Source organism: Camarhynchus parvulus, chromosome 7 (assembly GCF_901933205.1).
Source record: "Camarhynchus parvulus chromosome 7, STF_HiC, whole genome shotgun sequence".
Classification (NCBI taxonomy): domain Eukaryota; kingdom Metazoa; phylum Chordata; class Aves; order Passeriformes; family Thraupidae; genus Camarhynchus; species Camarhynchus parvulus.
In genome coordinates, this window is record NC_044577.1 from 23797292 (window position 1) to 23822073 (window position 24782).

The following is a 24782-nucleotide window of genomic DNA, read 5'->3' on the forward strand; positions in this document are numbered from 1 at the left end:
CTTGTGTTTCTGTGCCCTTCCTTCTTGTGGCAAACCAGGAAGTGTCCATATGAAGATGTTAATGCTTGAAGGCTACTGTTGTTGCTCATTAAAATGGCATTCTAGATTAAAAGTGCTGTGATGATGGGGTGGCAATTTCACAGCATTACAGCTCAGCCAAGCACCAAACTACAGCCAGTTTCTGTTTCTGTGTCTCCTTATGCCCTCCTGATGGTCATTTTTTGTAATGACATACTTTCCTCTTTGTGTTTAAAAACTCTGGACTTCAAGGCAAGTGGTTCTCAGTATAACTTAGTGTCATATGCCCTGGGAGGCACAGGGCAAGGATCTAAATCTATGAGAAGTCTGCATGTAGAACTGAATTCTTTACAGTTGGCTCATGGGTTTTTATCAAGGGCTGAACAGTAAGTTACAGCAGCATTGGCTTGCTTGTTCTCATTTAAATACCTTATTTTTGTACAATCTTTGATTAGTATTTAGCCTGTGAAGTTCAGATTTGTCCTGTTTTCAGGAAAAAACAGGAATTTAGAGAGCATTTAAAATTCCAAAGAAGTGGCTTCACAACCTGAGAAGATTTTTCAGAAGATGTGCTTGAGGACAGTCACAAAAGGCAAAAAATTATTACTAACTGTATGGCTTTTTCAGTGAAAATGTTTTAAACTACACTGAAATTTTTTGTTTACATTTCTGACAATGCAACCCTTTTTCAGCTTTTCTTTGCAAATGTTCTGAAGAGCGTATCTGTGTAGTCCTAGCTGAAAATGTTGGGCAAAGTTAAATGCCTCCTATAAAATCTTTTATGTCTATAAATTATACTTATTTATACTTGTAGCTATTTCAACAGATATGTAAAACATACAGTACAATATTTATTATACTGGATGTAATAAAATTATGTTCAAATAATTACAAACCAGATATAGCCAAGACTGTTAAAAGGTGAGAATAATTCTAAGAAAACAGAATTCCTGGTAAGATGATAATGTAACCATTGACTCTGAATACCAGTGTTATTGACACAAAGATCTTTGACTGAACTTAGTCAGAGTTCCTGCAAAAAGGAGGGCAAGTTTAAATTTGATTTAGAAATAACTAAACTAAGGTAACAAAGAACAATTAATCAGACCATTGGGGGGTCTAGACTGAGAGAACAGCAGGACTGTGGGTTTGAAGACAAATTATCCAAAAATAATACATAATCTAAATTATCAATAAGCCAACTTTAGTTTATACTGTGATCCCATTACATAGCAAAAGTTAACTAAAACTGAAGCATGTCTGCTGTGAAGGGGCATGTGCTCCAACTTGTTTGAAATAACAAAAGTTCCAACTGACTTGTTACATAAAACATATTTTCAGACTCCAAGGACCAACAGGCTAGGACAAACGTCATTGTTTAAATTTAAAGGACTCTGAATGTGTTTCTGAATCAGTGTTAAGATGTCTGATAAATATATATACTGATAGGTTGTACAAGTAGGAGAAAATATTTATCTTTTAAGTCACATAAATGTGTTTCGGTTGGTTTGTGCTGATGGCATAACTCCTCCCTTCTTTATGGTTTAGTGGCTTTATGTGGAATTGGAAGGAGGTTTTGTATAATGGCTGCTATACTCACCATTATTCCTGGGAGTTCTGTGGCACTACTACTGGACTTCTGTTACCTGAAACAAGTCTGTGTTCATATTTGGGAGGAAAATGGGACCAGACAATGCCAACCCCTCCACCACTTCAGGTTGCCCTCTAAACATTTCATCCTCTGCTGCTCTTTCAAATGTTTGTTGGCTCCTTTCCTTTACTCTTCCTTTCTCTTTTTCAAGTCTATTCTAGGAAACTTTTTTCAGTTTCATCTGTCTCTTGTCACGTAAATTTTGGTGTTTCCTCATAATATTGACTACTGTATGTTCTGCAGTTTTGCAAGTTTGATCTCCAATTCAGACTCTGCAGTAGTAAGGATGTGAAGTGTGTCAGTAAAGCAGGAACATTAGTGGCAATATGTACACTAAAACTCTTAATTTGAAAGTCAAACAGAACCACACAATTACAATCTGGCACAGCAAAGAGAAGTGAATGGTTTAATTACACATTCCATGTTGTGGTAGCCCACATGTATTCACTCACATTCATAAACACTCCCTTCCTGTATTCAGCTATTGAACCACCTTACAATTTGGCTTTTGTTGTCTGGAGTGTTCTTTTTGTACAGTTTACATAGAAAAAGAAACTTGTATCTGCGCTGATGGGTTGCTATGGTATTACTGATGATTATTGTACAGCAAGGTTTTAATAGTGTACCAGAGCTGCATCTGTTAGTGGCTCTGAATTTCTACTCCCTCTGGCAAACTGCCTAGAATTATCTATTACTTATAAATATTTTTGGCCCACTGGTCAACAGACCTACCTCTGGGCACCACCTGCACTACAAAAGAATAGTTTTTGTGGATGTCAGTCTATTCATCTCCATTTGTGCAACAAAGGTACTCTATATAGATTTGCATAATGGCACCTTTACACACCCCTTTAAATTATTCTGTTATATCAAAGAAATTTGGCAACTGTTATCATAAGTGCATTGCCACTTTGTCCTTTCTTAATTTATTTCTTCGTTACACTCTGCATTGCCTGTAATGTACTCTGGAAATTCTTCAGGATGGTATGGTTTTGGCTTTGCTGATCAAACACTGATGTCTCCTTGCAATAACATTACAAGATGGTAAGCAGTAATAGAGGTGTCTCACAGACACTCCTGGGTCGGGACCCTTCTCAAAAAGCACATTCCACTCTTTCTTTAAAATACTAAAAATTTGCTGAGGTTTGCCAGTAATGAGATCTGAAGGTCCGCAGCTGTTTTATGGGCTGCACCAGGTGAGCTCCCTGTTTCACTGAAATTGCAGATTCTCTGAGTGTTTTTACATATTGGTTTTTTAAATGGGGTCTGTGTTTCAGACCATTTTATTGCAAACAAACAGAAATCTAACAATAAGTAAACTGAGGAGAAACTGAGTGCAGGTGGGGTTATACAACCCTTAGTTCCTATGCTGGGACTACTGCCACCTTCAGAAATTCCTCAGAAGGAAAGCAGGTACTGTTCTGGTGATGTACTTCAAGGATAAAGCTTCTGAAACTTTTTCAAGTGGGTAGAAACAATATGTCCTACAATGATTTTCATGGAAAAAGGGTAACGGGGCAAAATAATGGAGAATTCCATTTAAGGAAATTGGAAAAGGTACCCTTAGAGAAAGCTACTACCAGTTGTAAAACTGTAACCTTTACAGCATAATGTATCTAAGTTTATCTCACTAGAATATTAATAGCAGCAGATGCTTTACCTTAAGCATGTATGACTTCAAACTAAAATAAAAAAATCAACCTTACTGATAGCTGTGAGCAGGAGTTTCTAGGAAGGGTGCACATATTCCCTCCAGCAATCTAGAAATTACAATGTTAATATAATTTTTTAAATCTGCGTAACTGTCTCTCTCCAAGCATCTTTAGATAGACACCAAAGAAATAATGTAGATACACTTCATAGAAATGTAGGAAGGAGAACTTCAGAGGTTCCCTGATGATGTTCTCAAACCTGTTCTTGCAAAGCTCAGTGATAGCAAGTATGTAAGGTCCCGGCTGCCTGAATGTGGGATACCAAGGCTACCTGAAAAGTAATCAAGAAATCTGTAGCTGCAAACTAAGCCCATCATCTTCTTCCTTCTCTCTCTGACATGCACCTTTTTTAACAAAAGATGTACACATCTGTAGGCTGTTGTCATGGTTGTGGTAGTCATCTTTCCCAGATGAAATAAGTCTCTCAACCTTTCTTACTTAGTTTTTACAAACCTCCTCATTTCTTTTTCCTGTTGCTCTTCTCTGGACCCTTTCAAGTATGGTGAAGTCCATTTCAAAGACATGATTTTAGCTTAAACCAGCACATACTTTAACAGATTTTATTCCTGTAAAATTTACTGCTGTATCCATAAAGACTGATACGCCTGTCTAACTTCAGAGTTATTTGTTTCAGTGGAGTTATCAGTGCCCACAGTAATCATGTACACAGACCTAAATCAGAATACAGCCTCAAAAATCTAAGTGAAGACAAATAAGGAAAACAAAAGCTAATAATTTTGATGCTTACTAGATTTACTTTTCCAGCAGTTTATTCATAATTCTGTTCTAGAAATGTGGATCTTGAGACTTTCCTCTGTCCTCAAATTTTATGTAAGTGTCTGACTCACTTAAAAACCAAGATAGTCTCTTCCACATCATTTTGGAAACTAATCAACATTTTACAGATAATCACTAACACCTTTAGAATTATACAGAAATACATACAAAAATAACACAAATACTTTTTAAACTGTGCAGATTTCTACAAAAGTTGACACAAGCTGCTTATGCAGTAGATCCTGTCCAAAAGATAAATCATTCTGCAATACAAATAACACCTCTGAACACTGTAATTTACAGGAATTCTTTTGTGTAAGGTTATTGCGTAAGATCAGTGCTACTTATATGTGGATGCACAAATGTTTTTCAATATGTTACAGGATAATGAACGGTTCTAAGAGAACATCTTGCAGAAATATATTTTATAACACAGGGGAATTAATTAATGCCACCAAAAAAAAAAAAACCAAAAACCAAAACAGGCCTAATCCTGTTTTTTTTTCTTTTTAATATGAGAAAGATGGGGTGAGATTTTCACCAAACTAATGGGTGAAAGAGGCAAAAACTGGACTTTGGCTGCATGTATAATGGGTAAATTTATCTGATTTGAATTATACAAAATAATAGGTTCGTTCTATTCAAGTCTCATCCCAGACCCACCCCCCTTTTCCAGCCCTAGGGGAGGGAGCGTTAAATAATGGTCTGTGTAAACTGATGCTCATGCAGTAAGAGTTTGGAGAAGTGCTGCTTGTACAAGTTAAAGCAGGCACTGAAGAAAGAGCAACCAAATAAAAAGCAGCTGCAGGAGCAAAGTGGACCCTTCTGAAATTAAAAGACATGTCTTTCTTCACCAGAGTTTTGACGATGAAATGCAAGCCGACACTTGAATGTGAGAGGACTTACTTTTACCAGGCGCTTTTTGCCAGCAGCAGGTTTCCCGGGCAGCCGCGGCCGTGCAGCAGCAGCCAGCCGCTGGAGGTGCGGAGCGGCCGGCGGGCAGCGGCGGCGAACAAAGGCGAGGGGCGCGGAGCGGAGCTGCTGCAGCCCCCCCCGCGCCGCCTGGGCAGGGTGAAGAGCCTGCACGAAATGCCGGGACCCAACACCCTCTACAACCTCTACGAGTTCTTCTGGAAGGACGGCTTCGGCCGCATTCATGAAATCCAGGTACAGCTCCCTCGGGTACTTAAGGCGTTAATCACGCCAGGGTTACTTAAACCTTTCCTCTCCTGGTAAAGCGCCGGTGAATCGCCGGGCGAGCAGCGCCGCAGCCGGGCATTGCCGCCCTGCCCTCCCGCAGGGGAGAGCCGGGTTTAGGGGATCCCGCACCCACTCCAGTTCCCGCAGCCCCGGAGGTCCCGGCAGTTTTGTTTCGCGGGGGATCCCACGATCCCGGTACCCCGGCGACCGCGAGCGCTCCCCGCGCATCTCTGTGCGCGTTTTGAACCGCTGGGGAGGTGCCTCAAGCTCAAAGAAGGAAAAAAACCCACTTCTTTTTTTCTTTTTTTTTTTGACTGGGCTGTTTCACAAGCTTGCAGAGGGCTTATTTTTAGCGGGCAGGGCTGGGAAACGTGTGGGCTTCCCCGGACTCTCGGACTGCAGCACCCACCCATGCGGTGAGGCTCTGCCGGCACCCGGGGCCGCCCCAGCCCCGCGGCGGCCGCTGCCCTTCCCTCAGCCCGGCCCCGCCGTGCTCAGAGACCATTTTGTCTCTCCTACCCCGGCCTCCCCTTACATAAATACACTCTGCCTATCGCGGTGCCCTGAGGGAGTGGTAGATGCGCCTGGCCCCGCTGCCGTCAGCTCTGGCCGGCCCTGTGGCGGGAGGCGGGCGGTTCGAACTCGCCGGGGGGGCGAGGGACAGGCCCGGAGTGGTGGCGGCTGGCGCGGCCGGCCCTGCCGCCCCCTGCCCGGCCGCCACATTGGCGCGGGGGAGGGGAGCGGGTGGCGGGAAGCGGGGCCGGATGGCGGCGTGAGGGGAGGGGAGGGAAGGAAGGAGGGCGGGCCGAGGGCGGCTCCTGTCACCTGGCTTGTGGCGGTGCTGGGGCTGGGGGAGGCGGCCGAGTGAGCCAGGGGCCAGGTGGGGCTTGAGCAGCGTTCTCCGGTCTGGGCACCTCCGCTGCTGTGGGGCCGCGGAGCGTCCCCTCCTTGGGGCGCACCTGGTGAGGGTGGGCGAGGCGCGTTATCCCTGCGGGAGCTGAGGAACGAGGATCTTTGTGCAGCGCCCATGTGGGATGCTGGCATGGGCAGCACTCTTACCGTAAGGCTGTCGCTATCCAGAGATTAATTCTTTTGGTCCCTTGGCCAAACACGTGGGTTTTATTCCTGAAAAGTCACCGTGCATCTCCTGGGGCCCTTTCCCCGTGCAGTCCAAGCGATTCTAAAGGAAGTGCTTTGTGTATAAGGGAGTAAAGCTGCGTGTTTCACTCTTCTGCAGCTGTGGATCCATGAGCTTTCCACAGGCAGTACATATCTTGTTGGGAATACCTCAAACAGGACATTTATTATTTTGCTTTTCTTAGTGACCTTTCCCAAATCGCTAGTTAGAAATTCACAGTCAGAAATTCACAGACCTCAAGAGGTTTGCTGCCTGAAAATTACTGAAATTTCAGGAAGAAAGAAGAGAGAGAAAGGAAAATAAAAATAGAAAAGGGAAAGTAAAGAAAGCCAAACTTTAAATGGTATGAGAATCAAAAGTTGAAAGTCAAGATTTATAAAGGGCCTAAAAACACCAGGAAGAGGCAGGAGACAGAAAAAAGAAAGCATCACACAAGTTGCTTAGTTTTGTCCAGCTTTCTTATATTTACCATTTCGATTTTTAAGAATAAATGGTAGGATGTATGCTGTATTCCATGGCACCCAAACTAGATTGCTAATGATTAATTGCTCAGCTTGATTGCTTGCTAACTGAGACATGCACATGTAAGGTGAAGACAATTAAAGCTCTTTGTTTCATTCTGTTTATTTTTTCCTCTAACTCTGTGGTGGTGTACAGAATTTGAGAGATACTCATCATAGTTTCATAACACTAAAAAAGATGCCACCATTGGTTTCAAGTTCTTTCACTGTCAAAACAGTGAAAATCATTCAAAATATTAAAAAGAATATAAGACATCCTAAATAGCATATCCTTTTCACTACCACTAGCTGATATGTGTATTTTCTTCTTTAGTGAATACTATTCCTAGAAAGAAAAGTGTGAGGAAGGATAAGGAGAAGTTGCAATATAGTACTAGTTTTTAGTCTGCCTAGAGTCTCAAGAATCACAGGATGCCCTGTTTGCCTACACATAGAATGCAAGCAGGCATTAAATTTAACAGTCTGTTAAATTTAACAATACAGTGAACATCAGGAATGAATTAATCCCAAACCCTTTGGTAACCAGCACAGCTACTTAAATGATGTCCTTTGGTGCACACAAATATTTGTGCGCTATATGCAGAAGGGGTGGGGAAGCCAAGAGCCTTTTCACAAAGGAGGTTCTGTTCTCAGTAACATGATTCCAGCTAGTCCTGGCCAAAGTAGTAATGCCTACAATTATGACAAAGGGGAAGTATTTTTAATTTGATGAGGTTGGATCTCTTTTGTTTCATCAGTGCTAAGCAAGGATAAGGAAAAGAAAGGTGAGGAGGGAGGGATTTGGATGCTGGCAGTTTGAATTTATGGTGTGTGAAAGAATGATGTGAGAGTGGTATGTGAGGCACTAGAGAGGAACATTTTCAAGGTTTGGAACAACGGAAAGAAAAACCCATGCTGTGATAGAAAATATTGAAATAGAAATCCTGGGCATTTTTTTTTATACATGAAGTCGATAGAATGGTGTTCAGTCTATTGAAAGAAAGGGATGTCCAAATCCAAAGGGATGTCCTCTTTGTCCCTGTCCATTTCTGGTTTAAAACTAGTATTTAATTTATTTGATTGGATGGCTTGTCAGTTGATTTATTTTCTGTTGAATTTTGTTGTCCCATGTAAACCTCACCATCACTGAAAAAATAAACTGCTCCCTAAATACCAAACTTTGTTGAACCTGTTTTTCTGTGGCTGGTGGCCTGTATTCCCCTCACTCCACTGATTTTTTCTTGCCACACTCCTTCCCAACTCATGCTTTTCTTTCAAGACACATACTCTCAAAGTTATTATCTCCAAGTTCAGTATCCCTAAAGCACTTCTAAGGCAAGAGATGCTTTGGATTTTGGGAGTGCTTGTTCATCCATTGCTCTGTCTGTGGTGTTGGTTAGGAGCAGACCACACAGAAATGACAACTGAGTTCCTGCTGTAGCATTTCCCTCATCAGGATGTGTCTCATATGAATCTAGATGCTGACTTTTGAAAATGGTAAAAATATTGTTGTGGGAGACCTTTAGAACTTCGACTGAAGTTGTCCATTGTGTTCCAAAAGTAGTTAAGAGGTGACAGGCAAAGACCACAATTGCACAACTCATGTTTTATTTGGAAACTAGACAAAAAGGATTACATTTTTTCAAGTGCACTTGGTATCATATTCTGAAGAGTGATTCATGTGTCTTTAACTTATTGTTGGCAATTAAACAATTCATCTCTGTAACTAAGATTGAATAAAATATATTTCACATAAATTAATCTTGGGTCAATACTAGATTTTCACAAGTGCAGTTGGTGTCAACAATCTTTGGTTTATAATCACCATAACTCTGTGCAGATGTCTTTGGATTAGAATGTAGGTAATGTGTCAAAGTTAAACCTTGGTCAGTTTAACTTGTCTTAATACTTTAACCAGAAATAAAGGCTTTAAAATTGATTTTCACAGTCTTAATAATATCTTTTTAATAACTGCTTTGCAGTTTTGGGGGAGTTTTTCCCCCCTCTGAAATGAGGACGTACCTCAACTCCAAGTGAATTTGTAAGAGTTGAGAATTTCTCTTCCTGACCATGTCAGAATGAAATTTATTTGAAATAATCAGTAAAATTATTTATTTGAAAATAATCAGTAAGATTTCACAGGACAGTGATAGTGCAATCTTACTGGAAAACTGTTTGGGTTGGTTTTATATGTTTGTTTTAATATATATACACAGCTTAATGTTTTCCAATCCTCTTTATTAATTTCCAATCCTCTTATTTGCCTCCAGCCTGAATCACATGATTTGTGGATCAACCACTTAATAAACCCCACTTGAAGAATAAGACCCCACCTTTTCCTTTCTTTTGCAGAACTAGCATATGTCTCTCTCAAGTTTACTGCTGACCAATCTGTTCCAAAATGCAGTTCTTCACTAGGTTGTTGTGCTCTCATTGTTTTTGGTTAGGTGTGAGAAACTTATACATAGCTTCTTTATAAGCAATTAAATGGTAGAGTAGGTAGTTATTCACAAAAGATACCTTTGTATTATACTGGTAATTTAGCCCTATATGCTTCCACGTTTTTCATTTTTGCAGACATTCTTTCTAACCTGTTTGATCTGAAGGGATGTGTTTTGAAGTCCTTTCATCTTCTCAGTGTTTGGTTTCACTCACAATCTGTGCCTTAGAGCTTTGGGTCTTTCCAGTCAGGGTCTTGAACTGTGTGACCTCTCTGTTTTCCTTGTGAATATTTCACAGTAATGCTTACATGCTTCTCCTGACATTTCAAACTGTTCCTTGACTGGAAGGCTGGGGATCAAATTCTAGATGTGAGAGAGTCTGTGTATAACAAATTGTCCGTTTCCTTTTGTCATAGTTTTCCTTAGTAATACTTGACTTCTGTTTCTCTTTGTTGGTGATGCTGTAGCAAAAACACACTCAGGAATATGGAAAGATCTTCAAGTCTCACTTTGGTCCCCAGTTTGTTGTGTCCATTGCAGATCGAGACATGGTTGCTCAAGTGCTCCGAGCAGAAGGCAGAGCACCACAAAGAGCCAACATGGAATCCTGGCAGGAGTACAGAGATTTACGGGGGAGAGCCACGGGGCTCATTTCTGCGTAAGTGCTGTCAGCCCTTCACTTTCCCTGTTTTCTTGTGCAAGTTTAGTGATTTTCTGAAGGACTGCACAGGTCATCTGGGAGATCAGGGTTTTTTCTCTGTGGGGAAATCTGTGTGTCTAGTGGGGAGAAGTATTTGTGGTGAATGCTGTGAATTTGTCCTGCTGTGAAGTTTAAAAGGCATGGCAATGACGTGTAGTTGAGTGTGCAGTGAGCTACTTTGCACGAAGACATTCTTTGGGAGTGTGTATCAACTGGAGTTTGAGCTGAGTCACTTACCTGCAAGCAGTTTTACAGAATAGAGCTTACTAGCTTTGGCACTGCACTGCATGAATGTGGGTTCATTGCATCAGTTCTAGACTGCTCTATCTAGCAGGCAGTGTGCTGTGTGGAATTGTTGGCTCAGATTGGTTTTAGCTTTATTGTTCTCTGAAGTGCCCCCTCAGTAGACAAATGTAAAGAATGGTCAATTCACACTGTAGTGCATCCCCAGACAGATATTTTTGAATCTGGCTGGTTCCAGGGGAGCTATCTGTCTGTACAGCTTGCATAACCTGGCAGCGCATGTGGGTGTGGTTAATAGCCACTGGGAACTACTCACAGTCCCCACTGACATAGGATGTTTATTTAGAGGGAAATTAATTTCCTGAGTCATGGATAGTCTGTTTTTCATGGTAGCAAAAGTCTTATGTATTGCACTGCAGACTCAACTCTTAAGCTGCAGTTGAGACTCAAACTAACAGTTCCTTGATACTTAGTGAAAAGAGATCTTAAATCAGGAGACTCAGGAAATATCTGTTAAAGAGATCAAATTCTTCTGCTGGCTGATAAGTTTCTGTCCCTTGCAATGGCATTGCTCCAGGTAAAGAAAAGTAATGGGGAATATAAAAATTTGAAATAAACACATAAAAGATAATTGCCCATTTTCATAAGGAATTGAAAGGTATCTCTGGAACCACTGTTCCCAAATACTCTGCTCATACAGAGCATGTAGATACTACATTTCATATTTTTAGTCTTCAGCATCAAGATTTCCATGCATAGCTCAGCTAAAGCAGAATGTGTAGCTGTAAGTTGTTTCTCTCTAGGCAGTCCTGCTCTCTTATTACTTTGTAGGTTTAGAACTGGGATAGCTGAAAGTGATGTATCAGTAACAGAATTTATGGTACCAGCTCAAGTTGTTGAATTGTCAGATGTGAATGTGAGACCTTTATTTGGTAATTAAGTACTGGTTCTCTGTAAAAGCAGTTTTGCAGACCACCCATTCAAATGTTTATTTAAAGTAATTTTAATAGCATATTTTACTAATTTCTTGCATTAGCTACTACTAACAGACTAACATAGGGACACTCATCAAATTCAGATCACTGAGTGGGCAAGTTCTGTCACTTAACCCAGAGATTGACTTACACCTTAAGATACAGGTTGCATCACTGAAATTTAATGAGGACATGCAATAATACAGAATAAAATTGTAGGAGCAGAATAAAATTGTAGGGGCACAATACTAAATATACATTATCATAATATTCATTTTACCATTTGCTTTCATTTGACATTAAAAATTGCAAACAGCTTGGTTGCAGAGCTCTTACCCAGCTGATGATTGTTAAAGAAAACCGTGTATTGACATTATTAATAATTTCTTCTAGGGAGGGGGAGCAGTGGCTAAAAATGAGAAGTGTACTGAGGCAAAAAATTCTGAAACCCAAAGATGTGGCTGTTTACTCTGAAGGAGTCAATGAAGTTATCACAGACTTAATTAAAAGAATCCACACCCTCAGAAGTCAAGAGGAGGATGGGGAAACGGTGACCAATGTTAACAACCTTTTCTTCAAGTATTCAATGGAAGGTAAGCCCAGGCTGGATCTGTAAAGAAAATGGATGTAAAGCAGTGTGGTTGTGGTTAGGAATTTCTGTCAAATGACTATGCTGATTAATCTGAAAAAGGAATTTTGACATTCTGCATTTGTGTGTCTTCCTAGTCACTGCAGTGGGTATCAGTAGAATTCCTTTGTAGAGTCCTTCTATTAAGGAGCAATTGCTATGGAAATGCTGGTGTATAGGTAAAATGTTCAATCAAGGTCTTGAACAGTCTCAGGACTCTGTATTAGTTTCTCAAGAATAAGGGTGCTGACTTTCTAACAGGTAACTTCTAAGACATGTTAATTTCATAATATACCAGCCAAATTCCAATGAGGAATTCCCATGTGATGTATCTAAATTCAATTCATAGCTTAATGTGGGAAAAATTACTGCTTTTCCCTGCCTAGAGATGCCAACTCTGGGATTGTTATGCTTGCCTTAAGATCATCTGCCACTGGCTACTATTAATGAGGGAATGCTGAATGAAACCTTGGCCTGAGCCTGTATGGCATTTCCTGTGTTCTTATAGAAATCTCACAGTGATACATATTTTATGTATTTCTTTAACTGACTGCATACAACCCCATCTTGTTATATGTAATGCCTTTTAAAAACATTGGTACTCTTTGCTGACAGGCAACTGAGTAATTTGGGATTTGAAGAATATCCAGATTGCTCACTTTGTGTCAAATTACTGGCTGCCTGCTTGGTCTGTTTCACATTAATAGTGTCTAAAAATGGCATTTAACTACCAGTTTATGGAATTTCAAACTGTGAGCTTACAGATTCACTGTAACTGATGGGTTGGTTTAAATTCTTCACATTTTTTTAGTTTTTCATTTATAACTTGTGCCTGGCACATACTTATTTTCTATATGACTTGCTGTTTATTTAACTTACACTGTAACTGTTCAGAGAACCAATACATAAGATTTCGTTGAAGGGACCATGTGAGCAGTGAGAGAATGTATAAGAACTAGCAATTTCTGAAAGAGGCACAAAGAAAGCAAAGGTGCAGACAAATATCTTCCCATGGAGCAAAATTAGGAAAGGAGGAGTGAGTTGAAAATAATCGAACTTTAAAATTATTTTTGTTAGTAAAGATAATGTCTAGTGGAAGTGCCTGCAGAACTGCAGAAAAAGATCTATGAAAATTACAGCAAGTCAGAACAAGAGACAGTCAATATTGTCACTTGCAAGAGTGTCACACTGCTTTTTTTTAGGGCTGGGTGGAGAATGGTGTGTGCAGTAAAAGCACTGTCTGGAGTGCAAGCTTTTTATCCGTTTACACAGACTCAGTGTTCATTTGCTACCAGCTGATGACAGACACAGCCAGTGGTAGAAACTTCTCCGTTGTCAGCAGTTATCAGAAATGTCTTTGGACTCGTGTGTCCCTGAGTGTTCAGAGGCCAGCAGGGCAGGCTCGGGATTCACAGTGCAGTGCAAACAGGCTGGAGGCTGCTCTACTTCTGGTGGAATTCCTGGCTGTCTTCTCATGCTGAGCATTATTGACATAGCAACTACTCTCTTGCTGCAATGTTTAGCTGGGCTCTTTTACTGTGGTTTGAATTTCTGTTTTATCTGTTCCCCAACTGAAATAGTAATGATAATAATAATAATATTAATAAATTTATTGTAAAGTAGTTCCATTTAATGCTAGTTAATTCCTTAAATTAGTAATATATATTCATGCATGTGTATAGACAATTCTTTCATTTTTTTATGTGCAGGTGTGGCCACTATTCTATACGAATGCCGGCTGGGCTGCCTGGAAAACAACATCCCACAGCAGACTGTTGAATATATTGAGGCTCTGGAATTGATGTTTAGCATGTTTAAGACCACTATGTATGCAGGTGCTATTCCCAAATGGCTTCGTCCACTTATTCCAAAACCCTGGAGAGAGTTCTGCAGATCCTGGGATGGACTCTTCAAATTTAGTAAGATTTAGTAGTAGAAAAGTTCAGCTGTATTTCTGCAGGTTCTGTATGTGTTTGAACGGGACAAGCTGCATTTCTCTTCTAAAATTATAAGAAGACATTGTGGCAGAAGTAAGTTTCATATTAAATGCAGACTGGCCAGGGGAACTGTTTTAGAAAATATTCAACTGAAAGCAAACTTTACCAGTACCTTTCAAAACTCCCCTATTTTATACTGCTCTTTCTTATTTATCTTCATCTGTTTCAGCACTCACTTGTCACTCCAGGTCCTAGTGCTTTGCCAAGGTTTTATCTTAAGCACTTCAATTTTAATGAGGGTACTTTTGTTGACTTCAGCAAAATTTTAATTTAGCACCCTGACATAATCACCACTAAAACTGACTAGAAAGTTAATAAACTAGACTCTGGCAATTAATTAAACACTTTGTAAAGTTTATTTATATAAATACAAGTGTATAAGTTGACATTGAAGTACACTGATGTACTACAATATGGGGTTTTTTTGGTAAATAAAATATTCCAGGCTACTTTATGAATCAGTTTTCATGTAAGTAGGAAGAAGGAGTTGTCCTTGCAATTTTATTTTTTTTAATGTTCTTGAGTATTAAAAAAACTTGAACCCTTTTTCTCTCTCAAACGTTAGAAAGCTGCATGATTTTCATTTTTTGTAAGCTCATTCTGTGAGCCATTAACTTTTGTAGGAGTTTTTCTCTTCTTAAATCCCTTGCTTGACCAAAGATGCTGTTTGCAGTCACAAGAGTGTACATGGAGCTGTAGGTGAAATTGCTCAGTGTGTCATTCACTGAAGTTCTTGTATTTTTGTTATCACTTGATGGTCCTCATCTTTCTCTTCAAAGTAATTAAGTTCTGTGGCTTTGACCTTCTGGTTGCTGCTAGCATCTTGCAGCAGCCTCTGTGCTGAGCTGCAGCATGCTCTGCAGAGTTCACCTCTTCTTGCAGAGTCACCAGGAGACAAGCTAGGTGGGTGTAAAAACTTGGCCTCGAGCTTCCCTCAAAGAAGGAACTGAAGTCTCTTGTGTCCTTTCTTTGGGCTCAGTATTCTCATGCTTTGAGCTACCAAGGTTCCTGTCAGCTCAACCTTTCCTTGCCATGAGTACCCAAGGACCTCCACCATCACTCTAGGATTTTTCCTTAAGAAAAAAGATTTTTTTTTTCCCTGGATGTGCAGTGTAGCGGGAGAAATGTGATTACTGAATGGAAGCAGCACAAAAATAAAAATGGAGGCTTAACAATTTTTTTAAATCCCAAAGGTCAAATCCATGTTGACAACAAATTGAAGGCTATTCAGTCTCAGCTGGACCAAGGAGAAGTAGTGAATGGTGGGCTACTTACACACCTCCTAGTGAGTAAGGAACTTACTTTGGAAGAGATCTATGCCAACATGACTGAGATGCTTCTGGCAGGAGTGGACACAGTAAGCTCATTACCATTTTTCTTGTGCATAGTTGTTTTTGTACACCAGGATCACTGGCAGCTCTCTTCAGGGGGGTTACATTGCTCCTAAGGATGTAATTTTAACACATTTAAGCCACGAGGCCTTTAAAGTGATACAAAATACTTCCTGTAGTGTGTAATCTCTCCCCTGGAATGAAACCACTGTTCTGATCTAGCTGTGGTTTACAGGAACCCATCACTTGGGAGTCTGTTCCATGCTTTATTAAACAGATAAAATAGCAATTGTCTTTACATTCAGCTTGTATTTCATACATTCTCTTTTACTAGTTTGCTTATCAGGTTGGTGTTTGTGCTACTTTAGGTAGAGCACAATAGAAAGGTTAGCTGAAAGTGCGAAAAAAATTGATCAATAAACTCATATGTAGAGTTTGGTAAAGGATTTTCATATATGGCTAATTAAATCAACTGGGACACACATTATGGATCACATGCCTTCTTTCTGCTGGAACCCATTGGTGGGGGGATGTTAGGCCAGCAATGATGTGGACAAGGCACAAGTTCACTCTGCCCCTGCTTGTGCTGGCAACATCGAGTCAGGCTGAGGCAGAGAGCTGTGGTAAAGGCTCAGGGTTAGTGGGGCTGGTGTATCCAATATGTTAACATGTAGGAACGTGTTTCAAGTGCCTCTCATCCTTTATTCTTCTGATTTGCCATACATTTGAAGAAACATTAATGTCATGTGTATATCTTCACCTCTCATTCCTAGCATATGAATTCAGTGTAGCTCAGTACCGACTGCAGCATGACCATGGGAAGAATAAGAAAAAAGAAACATGAGTTATTGTATGTAAAATGTATACAGAGTTATTTAGAATATCAGTGAACACTTCTACTATAAATGATTGTTACTGAACAATTTTTTTAAAGAAATTACATTAATTTGATAAAGAAGTGCTATGTAGGACTTGAATAGTCTTATAGTAAAAAAAGAACTTTCTGGATAATTGAATTCAGATTTTTTTTGGCTTAAGAAAGTTTGTAAGGTTTCTAAAGAAAACCAAAAAACCCCAGCAGTAATCACTTTTGAATTCCAAAATAAGGAGCATATGTAAAACTTCTTTATGCGCTGAATATTACTCCATTGGTTAAATGTCCCAAGGGCTTATGAATTTGCAGAGCTTTTTGATGTTGGTTCTTAAGTGAAACACAGTTCTTAATCCCATTCATTTTCTAATCTTTCAGACCATTAATTTTCCATTTTTAGTGTGTGACATTTTTCATTAAAATAAAAGGACAATGTTCATGCCAACAAGAATTTCCCTTTCCATTTGACTCAGCTTTCTCAGCTGGCAACAGTCTTGTTCTGAGAGGACTATACTTCTGACTTCCTAATTTTCAAGTGCAAAACAAAACTGGAATAAATCTTTTTTTTTCTTCTGTTGTCAATTCAGATCTCATTTTATCATAGAAACTGAAAGAGATTTTGAGGATTATAAAAGCTTTCAACAGAATTGTGGAGCAGTTGTTGGCTACAAAGCATTTTGTCTGTTCCTGAAACAGTCCTAATTTTTAAGAAGTTATGAAGGAACTGGGAACCTGGGAAGGAACACTGTTTAATCAGAGAAGTTCTGCACAATTGCCAGCTCCTCTGAGTGGAATAGAACTGGGTTGCATTGTAGAAGGCACAGCCATTCCATATTGCAAGAAAATCAAGAAAAGCTTATGAGAATGGTACTTCAAGCATTATACCCCTGTTTGAAGACAAGACATAAAAGGTCACCATCATAATGAATTTGCATTCTAAATTGATCTTAAAGTTAAGACCAAAATAAGACATTTCCACAAACTGATTTTTTATCCAGTTGTGATGAAAAAAGATTAGATGATGGGTTTCTTTAAATCCTCTTGTGCTCAAAGTTGAACTGTGTCCTGCCTTGTGTTCTGTTTCTTCTTCACACAAAATATTTTTAAATGATAGTGGTGGAGCATTGCTTACCAAAAGGATAAAGTATAATCTTAGCAGTGATGATATAAATTCTGTCGTGTGGATGCTATGGGGGGATCCCCATATGCTTAAAAGGGGTTGGAAATGTTCTGAGAAGAATTTTCTTATCTTGTTTCCTGTGAAGTGTTTTTGTTGGAAGGAAAGGTGAAATGCATATTGAAAACTAAGAGCTAACTTAATCCGTTGCTGTTTGGAGTGTTTATGTTTCAATATTGCTCACATAGTTGGGTTTGCATTTGGTTTGACTGTTGCTTTTTATATTTCACTGGGAAAATATCAGCAGGGATTGTTTTGATATGTGGTGGACTTTTAGATGGAAAAGGGATGAAGGAGGGGATGGCAAAGTCTGGCAACCTCCCATTGAATCCAGATGGGAATCATTGCCAGTCTGTTTCATAACTTAAAACATATAAAACACATAGTTGAAATCTGATTGTTTTTCTTGGCTTGAAATTATTATTAATGTAAACTTGTTGGGCTTGATGATTGTGATTTCTTCCTTAGACTTCTTTCACTTTGTCCTGGGCCATATACTTGTTGGCAAAGCACCCAGAGGTGCAGCAACGTGTTTATGAGGAAATAGTCAATAAACTGAGAAAAGATCAAGTTCCAGTTGCTCACGATGTCCCAAAATTGCCTTTGATTAGGGCTGTCCTGAAAGAAACCTTGAGGTAAGTAGCAGACAAGTAAAAGATTTAATTCCATGTTATTCTTATGAATTTTGAGTCCATTTTAGCATTTGTAGTTTATTGTTGCTAGTGCAATTTGCTTCTTCTACTTTTATTTATTTCAGCAGTATTGTGTCCAAGGATGCTCAAGCAATGAATAAGATAGATTATATAATGTTTAATGTTTCTCAGTATGGTAGAGGTGGTATCACAAACGTAGGACATGTCTGTTAATGTAGGGAATAGAAAGCTTGATTTTTCCCTTTAGTCTGTATGATAAAATAAAACAACCTCCTCCTGCACACTGGGACTTTGCAGTCCCACATCAACAATGTTAAGCTTTTTGATTTAAATTAAAGTCATGTGACATCCTTTTTTTAAAAATGTGTTTATACTAAATATTCATCATGAGGTGAGGGAAGTAAGAGGATTTTAGAGAAGGCATCAATAAGGCTTTTTCAGCTTTAGCAGTAGTGCAAAAATGTCTCCAGCTTGACCACTTACCTTCATGCTTGTACATGTATAAAGCAAATAAATGCATAGACCAAATAGCTGAACATTCAGTTACTAATAAATAACTTTTCTCAGATGATGGTCATATTCTCACAGATGATTCAAGGTCTTTGAAGCTCCAAGGTGTTCTGTATTCCTTAAAAATATTTTTGGTGTGAAAGAATATGGCATTCATCCTGCATATTTGGGACTGCAAATTGGAATCTTAACATTTTAAAAAGGGTGTTAGTCATTACTTTTGAACTTCAGATAAATATTTCTCACTAGGTTATATCCAGTATTGCCAGGAAATGGAAGAGTGACCCAAAAAGACTTGATCATTGGAGGATACTTGATACCTAAAGGGGTAGGTTCTGTTGCAGTTCTCTGCAGAGAACAGTTTAATTTTTGCAAATGAAATATTATCTGCTCCAACGTATATACACTTCATTGATTTTAAAGGTTTTCACCATGCTAGAACATTAAGAGGAAAGTATTTCAGTAATACCCATTTATATGCCACAAATAGATTTTATGATTGATTTGTTGCTGTTGTTTTGATATTTTTTATTTGGGTCCTCACCTGCAAATGAAATTTATCATCCTGACTTCTTCTTAATATTCTTGGTGGTGAAGTCTAATAATAACATATCTGTGTAATGATACAATTCAATTAAAAAAGCATGGATTTCATTATTCTTGCAGTTTTCCAATTCTTTGTCTGTTAATTCCCTTTGTGGAAAGTTTCATCCTTTTTCTCAAAGCAACTTCATTAAACAATTCCCAATTCTTGTGACTTGTTCCCATCTCCTTCCCACTGCATGTTCTCTAATATATCCAGCAATATTGAAAACAATTTGAAGATTATTTCCTTTGACCAACTGAGTAAGGGATTTGATTTTTGAGGTATCATCTTCAGAATTACTCAGAGTTGCTTAATTTTTATCACCTCTTATTGCAGAAATTTCAGTAATTGTAAATACTTTTAAATTTTGTCATGTGTGTTGGAGCTAGCTAAATATAAATATTATTTGTTTCCTCAGACCCAGCTGGCACTTTGTCATTATGCTACTTCGTACAGTGAAGAAAATTTCTCAGTGGCAAATGAGTTCCGACCTGAGCGCTGGCTGAGGAAAGATAACTTGGACAGAGTAGACAACTTTGGCTCCATCCCCTTTGGTTATGGCATTAGAAGTTGTATAGGAAAAAGAATTGCAGAGCTGGAAATCCATCTTGCACTGATTCAGGTTAGAGCTATGTCACAGCAATACAAGAAGAAAGTGAATTGGTATTTTTTTTTTTTTTAATGTATGCCATTTCTGGGTATCCTACAGTGCTCAAAATCTTTGTTTTGGAGTGTTGTCTAATGTACTCAAGCTGCAAAGACTTAAAAAATTGGAAATAATCATGCTTGAAATGTAGCATAGTACCTAAACTACATTGCAGATGGTATGGTTTACAGGATGTAAAATGAAAGTTAAGTTCGTTAAGGAAATATATAGATTTGGTACAGAAGGCTTTTGTAAGCAAATCAGAACTCTTTCTTAATGTATATTAAAATGGTTACCTGCTCAATTTCTGTGTTTAATTTAGAAGAATTCAGCACTTACAAAGATGGAAAATAGATTTTCTATCCTTGTACTGATCACAGTGTGATGACAAACAGTAGAATTTTTCTATGTTCTGGGCTTTTCTGTCTCTTCTGATTCTTTCTTCTAACTCATTCTCATTTTAGATATACATAATTTATAGTTATATAAATAGTACATATTGAGATATATTGTTTTTGATTGGTTCATATAATAAAGAAAACGTTTCCAACAGCTGCTACATTTTTTGCCATTTACAAGACAGCCTACAGCTCAAATAATGAGTACATATTGTGCAATCAAATAGTGAAGATTTGGTAACTGTTTATAGTTACTTAACTGTAAAAATATTTAGATCAATTTTATGTATTCAAAGGAAATCTTGATTGAATTTGTCTTTGAATTTCCTTCAGTAAACTTTGAGAGCAATCTCTGAACAATTAGTGCCTGTCTTTTGGACCTGAGAGTGAGAGAGCTCCCAGGGGGCTTGGTAAAACAAACACACTTCCGTCTTTTTTAAAAGGGGGCTCAAGGAAGCAATGGAGAACCTCCTTTGTTTTCTGGAAAGAAACTAGAGCAAAACAGCACACAACCTATTTACAAACACAGAGATGATACTTAAATGAGTTAAAATTAGAAACATATGGAGCTCTTCAAAGAGAAATTGTTTCAGACCAATCTAATTTCTTTCTTTGACATGATCACTTACCTCATGTGGGGTATAAAGTAAGTCATGTACTCTGACTTCAGGAAGTATTTTTGCATGTCCTGTATGTTTTTGCTCTCAATTAAATTAATAAAATTTGTTCCAGATGGAAGTGCCCACAAAACGCATGCACAGCTGGTTGGAAAAAGGAAATAGCTGGAGGCAGTAGCTATAGAATAATTGTTGTTGAACTGGGAAAGCATTTAATTAAAATTCAGTAAAAGTCTGTCCTGCATTTGATTTAGGCTGTTATTTTTATTAACAGTGTAAGTGACGGATTAGAGAATACTTTTACAGTTTGCATGGGATACAAAGCTGATGTGAATTAATTTAAAATCAGGGGATGTGAATATAGAATTTTGAAGAAAAATGAGAAATATTCTAGAAGCAATACAAAGTTATTAATTAATGACAGTTGCAAGTTGGTGCCTTTGAGAAGAAATAAATGCATAAATACAAATTTATGAACAATTGTCTGAGTAATATTAGTACCATAGGAACAGACTGGAGTGATACAGTAAGGAGTCATTCAATTCTGAGAAGGCAATGAGAGTCTAGATAATATTAGCAGAATTAGCAAGCATTTTGTATGTCAGAAAGAGGAGCTAAATTACTCAGTCTTGCCAAACACTGATGAATCCTCATTTAGCAATAACAAACAGCCATCTCCATGCACTGCATTTTAAGGACAATATGGCCAAATTCAAGGAAATTTGGAAGACAAAGATAATAAGCAGGGATTTTAAAAAGAGAAAAATTAAATAAAACTTCGTCAACCATCTGACACTGAAAAATGTAGTTATGTATAGGAAAATAATGCATTGGTTATCAGTCATACGAGGAGAAGGATTAAAGAAAATTATTTAATTTATAGAAAAAAGTGTTTGAGATTTATTATGAGGAAAAGTTGAGGATGTTGCAGTATTTCCCTCTTGAAAGTGTAAAAGTAGATAGCTGAGGTATTCTTCATTCAGAAAAATGAGTCTGATGGGATTAGGATTCCTACAGCTTTCTTAATAATTTCACATATTGATTGATATTAAAGGAAGTGAAATCAAAAACACATAGAGGGGAACCTCACAAATTTGGGAGAGACGTTAGTTTTTTGATAGTTCAGACTGTTTAATCTGGTTCTGTGGGACTTCTTCAGACTTGCAAAGGACTTGCTCAGTCCTCCCTCAATCAGAGGAGGAAGATTTTGAATGATAATCTTTACCTTTTAACACCTTCTTTTTTTTTTCCTGGATGAGAATCATAGTGCTTAAAGTCTGCCAAACTGGCAACACAAATTTTGCTTGTGACAGTCTGTTATGTTCTCTTGTCTTAAAGTCTACTCTTCATTGGTAATTTTGCAGTTTTTCTAATACTTGTTCTGTTTATGTTCACAGCTACTTCAGAATTTTGAAATCAAAATTTCTCCCAAAACGGAACCAGTTCATGCCAAAACTCATGGACTTTTGACTCCTGGAAACTCCATCAATGTCAGATTTTCTGACAGGAAGTGAAACTCAAACATTTTGGAAATACTTCTACAATTTTCATGGAAACAGGTTTGGATTTTGTGGAAGTTTAAAACATGCTTTTTCTCCAGTTTGTAGGTATTTGACAGTATCATGAAGTATTATGTTCTGCCTTAGTTCTAGCAGTACATAAGAGCAATTACCTCTCCTGTAAAAGTTAATTACACATATGAAAATAAATACCAAAAACATTCCTTCTTGCACTGGGAATCTCCTTTTATCTGGGAGAATTCCTTGTAATAACAGCACATGCATTGAAAAAAGCCAACCAGAAGTAAATTCAGACATGTCAGTATCATTCAGTGGTTTTGTCACGCTGCTACTCAATGAGTGCATTTGAGAGCAAGGGGATTATTATGTAATATGTGGAAATTAGCTGCATGTATAAGTTTATATTTTCCTGTTTCTTGTCCTCCAGTGTTTTTTAAAAGTTTCCACGTAACAATTAAATTTTGAGATCATTTTTTAATATGTAAAAACATTTACTCTGCATGTATTAAAAAAAAATTCCAGTAATATGAAAAGTAAGGATAGAAAAAATACAACTTATGTCAAGTTGTTTAGACTTGAAATACAGAACATATACAAATTTATCTAAACGTAACCCCCATAAAATGTTTTTATATAGTTTTAAAAAAATAGGAGTCTTAAAAATGAAAGTTTAAATGTCACATTGGAGAGTTGGAAGCCAGGCATTGTTCTCATCACCAAAGCACAAGCCACTTTCATTGTTCTAGCTAATATGCCAAACCCAAATGTAAATATTAAAAGAGAGTAGTTGTTACATTTTTATCATTTAATTAAAATACTACTTTTGACTTTATTCTATTCTTCAACAGTAAGAACTAGAAACAGTAAATTTTACTGTTCTTCAACAGTAAGAACTGGAATCTTCCCATTTTAACTTGCTGAACCCATGTGCAAATACAGAATTCTGTCGGATGGAAATGTGACTACTGAAGTATTCAGAGAAGTTTGTTTACTGTCTGGTGCTTAAGAGAGTGGACACCTGGAAGTTTGGGTTTGGTCTTTTGGGGGTCGTTTTGTTTGTTTGGTTTTTTTTATTATGATTATTTTTCCTATGAGAGCCAACAGAAAACTCTCCCTTGCACGATACTTTGGATAACTTTAGTATCACTGCACTAACCTTACATTCCCATTTTTGAGAGAAACCTTGTACCCTCTGTCCACATTATGCCTTGGACAATGTTCAAACCTGCATATCCTACTATGATACAAATGTAATTATATATAGTTAACTGTTTACATGTCAGGCTCTGACTGTTTTTTGGGAGGTAGTTTACATACAATTATAAATATTTCAGCTAAATAAACTTAGCAAAAGTTTTGTAACTTGTTTTTTAAAATGACAAAATTTTTCTTTGGTTGTCTAGCCTTTGGAAGTCAAAGACAGGTTAGAAATTTCAAAACTCTGTAGTTTTAATGGTGTACATGAAATTTCACATTGCCACCTAGCTACTACAGTTGCACTGTTAAAGTATTTTGATTTCTTTTTGTGGTGCCTTTTCAAGGTTTAGACAAAAGAGAACCAAAATCTCCTTTGTATAGATCTCCTATACAAAATAATAACACTAAACAAAATTGATCTGATCTACTAGAGGATTAAATGCCTACATAAGGACTTTAAAATATTATTCTTGTGTTGAGCATATATGTGTACTGTAAGAAAACCAGGTATTCTGTTGGGAGTATTTTCCTTGAACAAGCCTGCCTTCTGATTTTTTCAAGGCTCCCAATTATTCCATCTTTCTTTTTTTTCCCCTTTCCCATTGTTATTTTCAATTGTCTCCATCTTAAATCAAATGAAAAAATTTGTATTTGCCAGAGCCAGCTGACATCCCAAAGGAGCTGTTTTGCAAAATCTGTTTAAAAGTCTATGGACTGAGTATTTGACTCCATAACTCTGCCTGGTTTTGTTGACTTGGAGACAAGGAGCTCCTGCCTTGAATCCAAATTTGGATGCCATATGGTGCCTTCCTTTTGCTTTGTCATAGCATCTTTATAAACACCAGCCACTGCTATGTTGCAGTACTTTTGCTGCTTGGTATGAGTGCCTAAGGAAAATGTCAGTGCAGAAGATGGAAGAGACATTCTAAAATGCTTTTTGTAGCATTGAATATTTTAATAAAAACAGCCAGTATTTTGTTCTAATAGAGCGCCTATCCATGTAAGTTGTCTTTTATACATAATAAAATATTTATACAGAATATACAAGGTTTTGTCCTTATTTTAATTACTATTTATATTTGCATTTTTCTTTAGCAGCTTAAAGTCTTGAACTTGTTGCATTGAACTGAAAGATTCACTACTCCATGGAAAATTAATAGTTCAGCTAGAAAAGAGGGAGGTTCTTGCAAAAATTGAAGGTTTGTAATGAGTTGGCAAAAGGGGAGATAACATTATGTTAAGAGTACTGTCATTGTGGAGAAAAGGTACTGGCAAAGTTATCCAAGAAATACCCAAG

General features: G+C 37.9%; 1 protein-coding gene across 5 annotated transcripts; it reads left to right on the top strand.

Moving 5' to 3' along the window:
- The first annotated feature begins 4826 nt into the window (after positions 1-4826).
- Positions 4827-24487, top strand: LOC115905610 (cytochrome P450 27C1). 5 transcript variants are annotated; one of them, XM_030952030.1, is made up of 10 exons: positions 4827-5325; positions 9905-10095; positions 11748-11947; positions 13692-13901; positions 15173-15336; positions 17827-17993; positions 18771-18849; positions 19526-19729; positions 22166-22327; positions 23137-24487. In XM_030952030.1, the coding sequence occupies exons 1-9, from the start codon at positions 4999-5001 to the stop codon at positions 22280-22282; spliced, it is 1659 nt and encodes a 552-aa protein (XP_030807890.1). In that variant the 5' UTR covers positions 4827-4998; the 3' UTR covers positions 22283-22327; positions 23137-24487. The 5 variants fall into 5 exon arrangements, with proteins under 5 accessions (XP_030807890.1, XP_030807891.1, XP_030807889.1 ...); XM_030952031.1 differs by having other exon boundaries at positions 23176-24487; XM_030952029.1 differs by having other exon boundaries at positions 22166-24487.
- The last annotated feature ends 295 nt before the right edge of the window (positions 24488-24782 follow it).

Bases quoted from the DNA above. Each gene is read 5' to 3' on its own strand.
- LOC115905610 (XM_030952029.1), top strand. From the start codon at position 4,999: ATGTCTTTCTTCACCAGAGTTTTGACGATGAAATGCAAGCCGACACTT. The intron at 15,337-17,826 runs GTAAGCTCATTA...TTTCTTCCTTAG, and splicing joins TTCTGGCAGGAGTGGACACA to ACTTCTTTCACTTTGTCCTG. The intron at 19,730-22,165 runs GTTAGAGCTATG...TTATGTTCACAG, and splicing joins TCCATCTTGCACTGATTCAG to CTACTTCAGAATTTTGAAAT.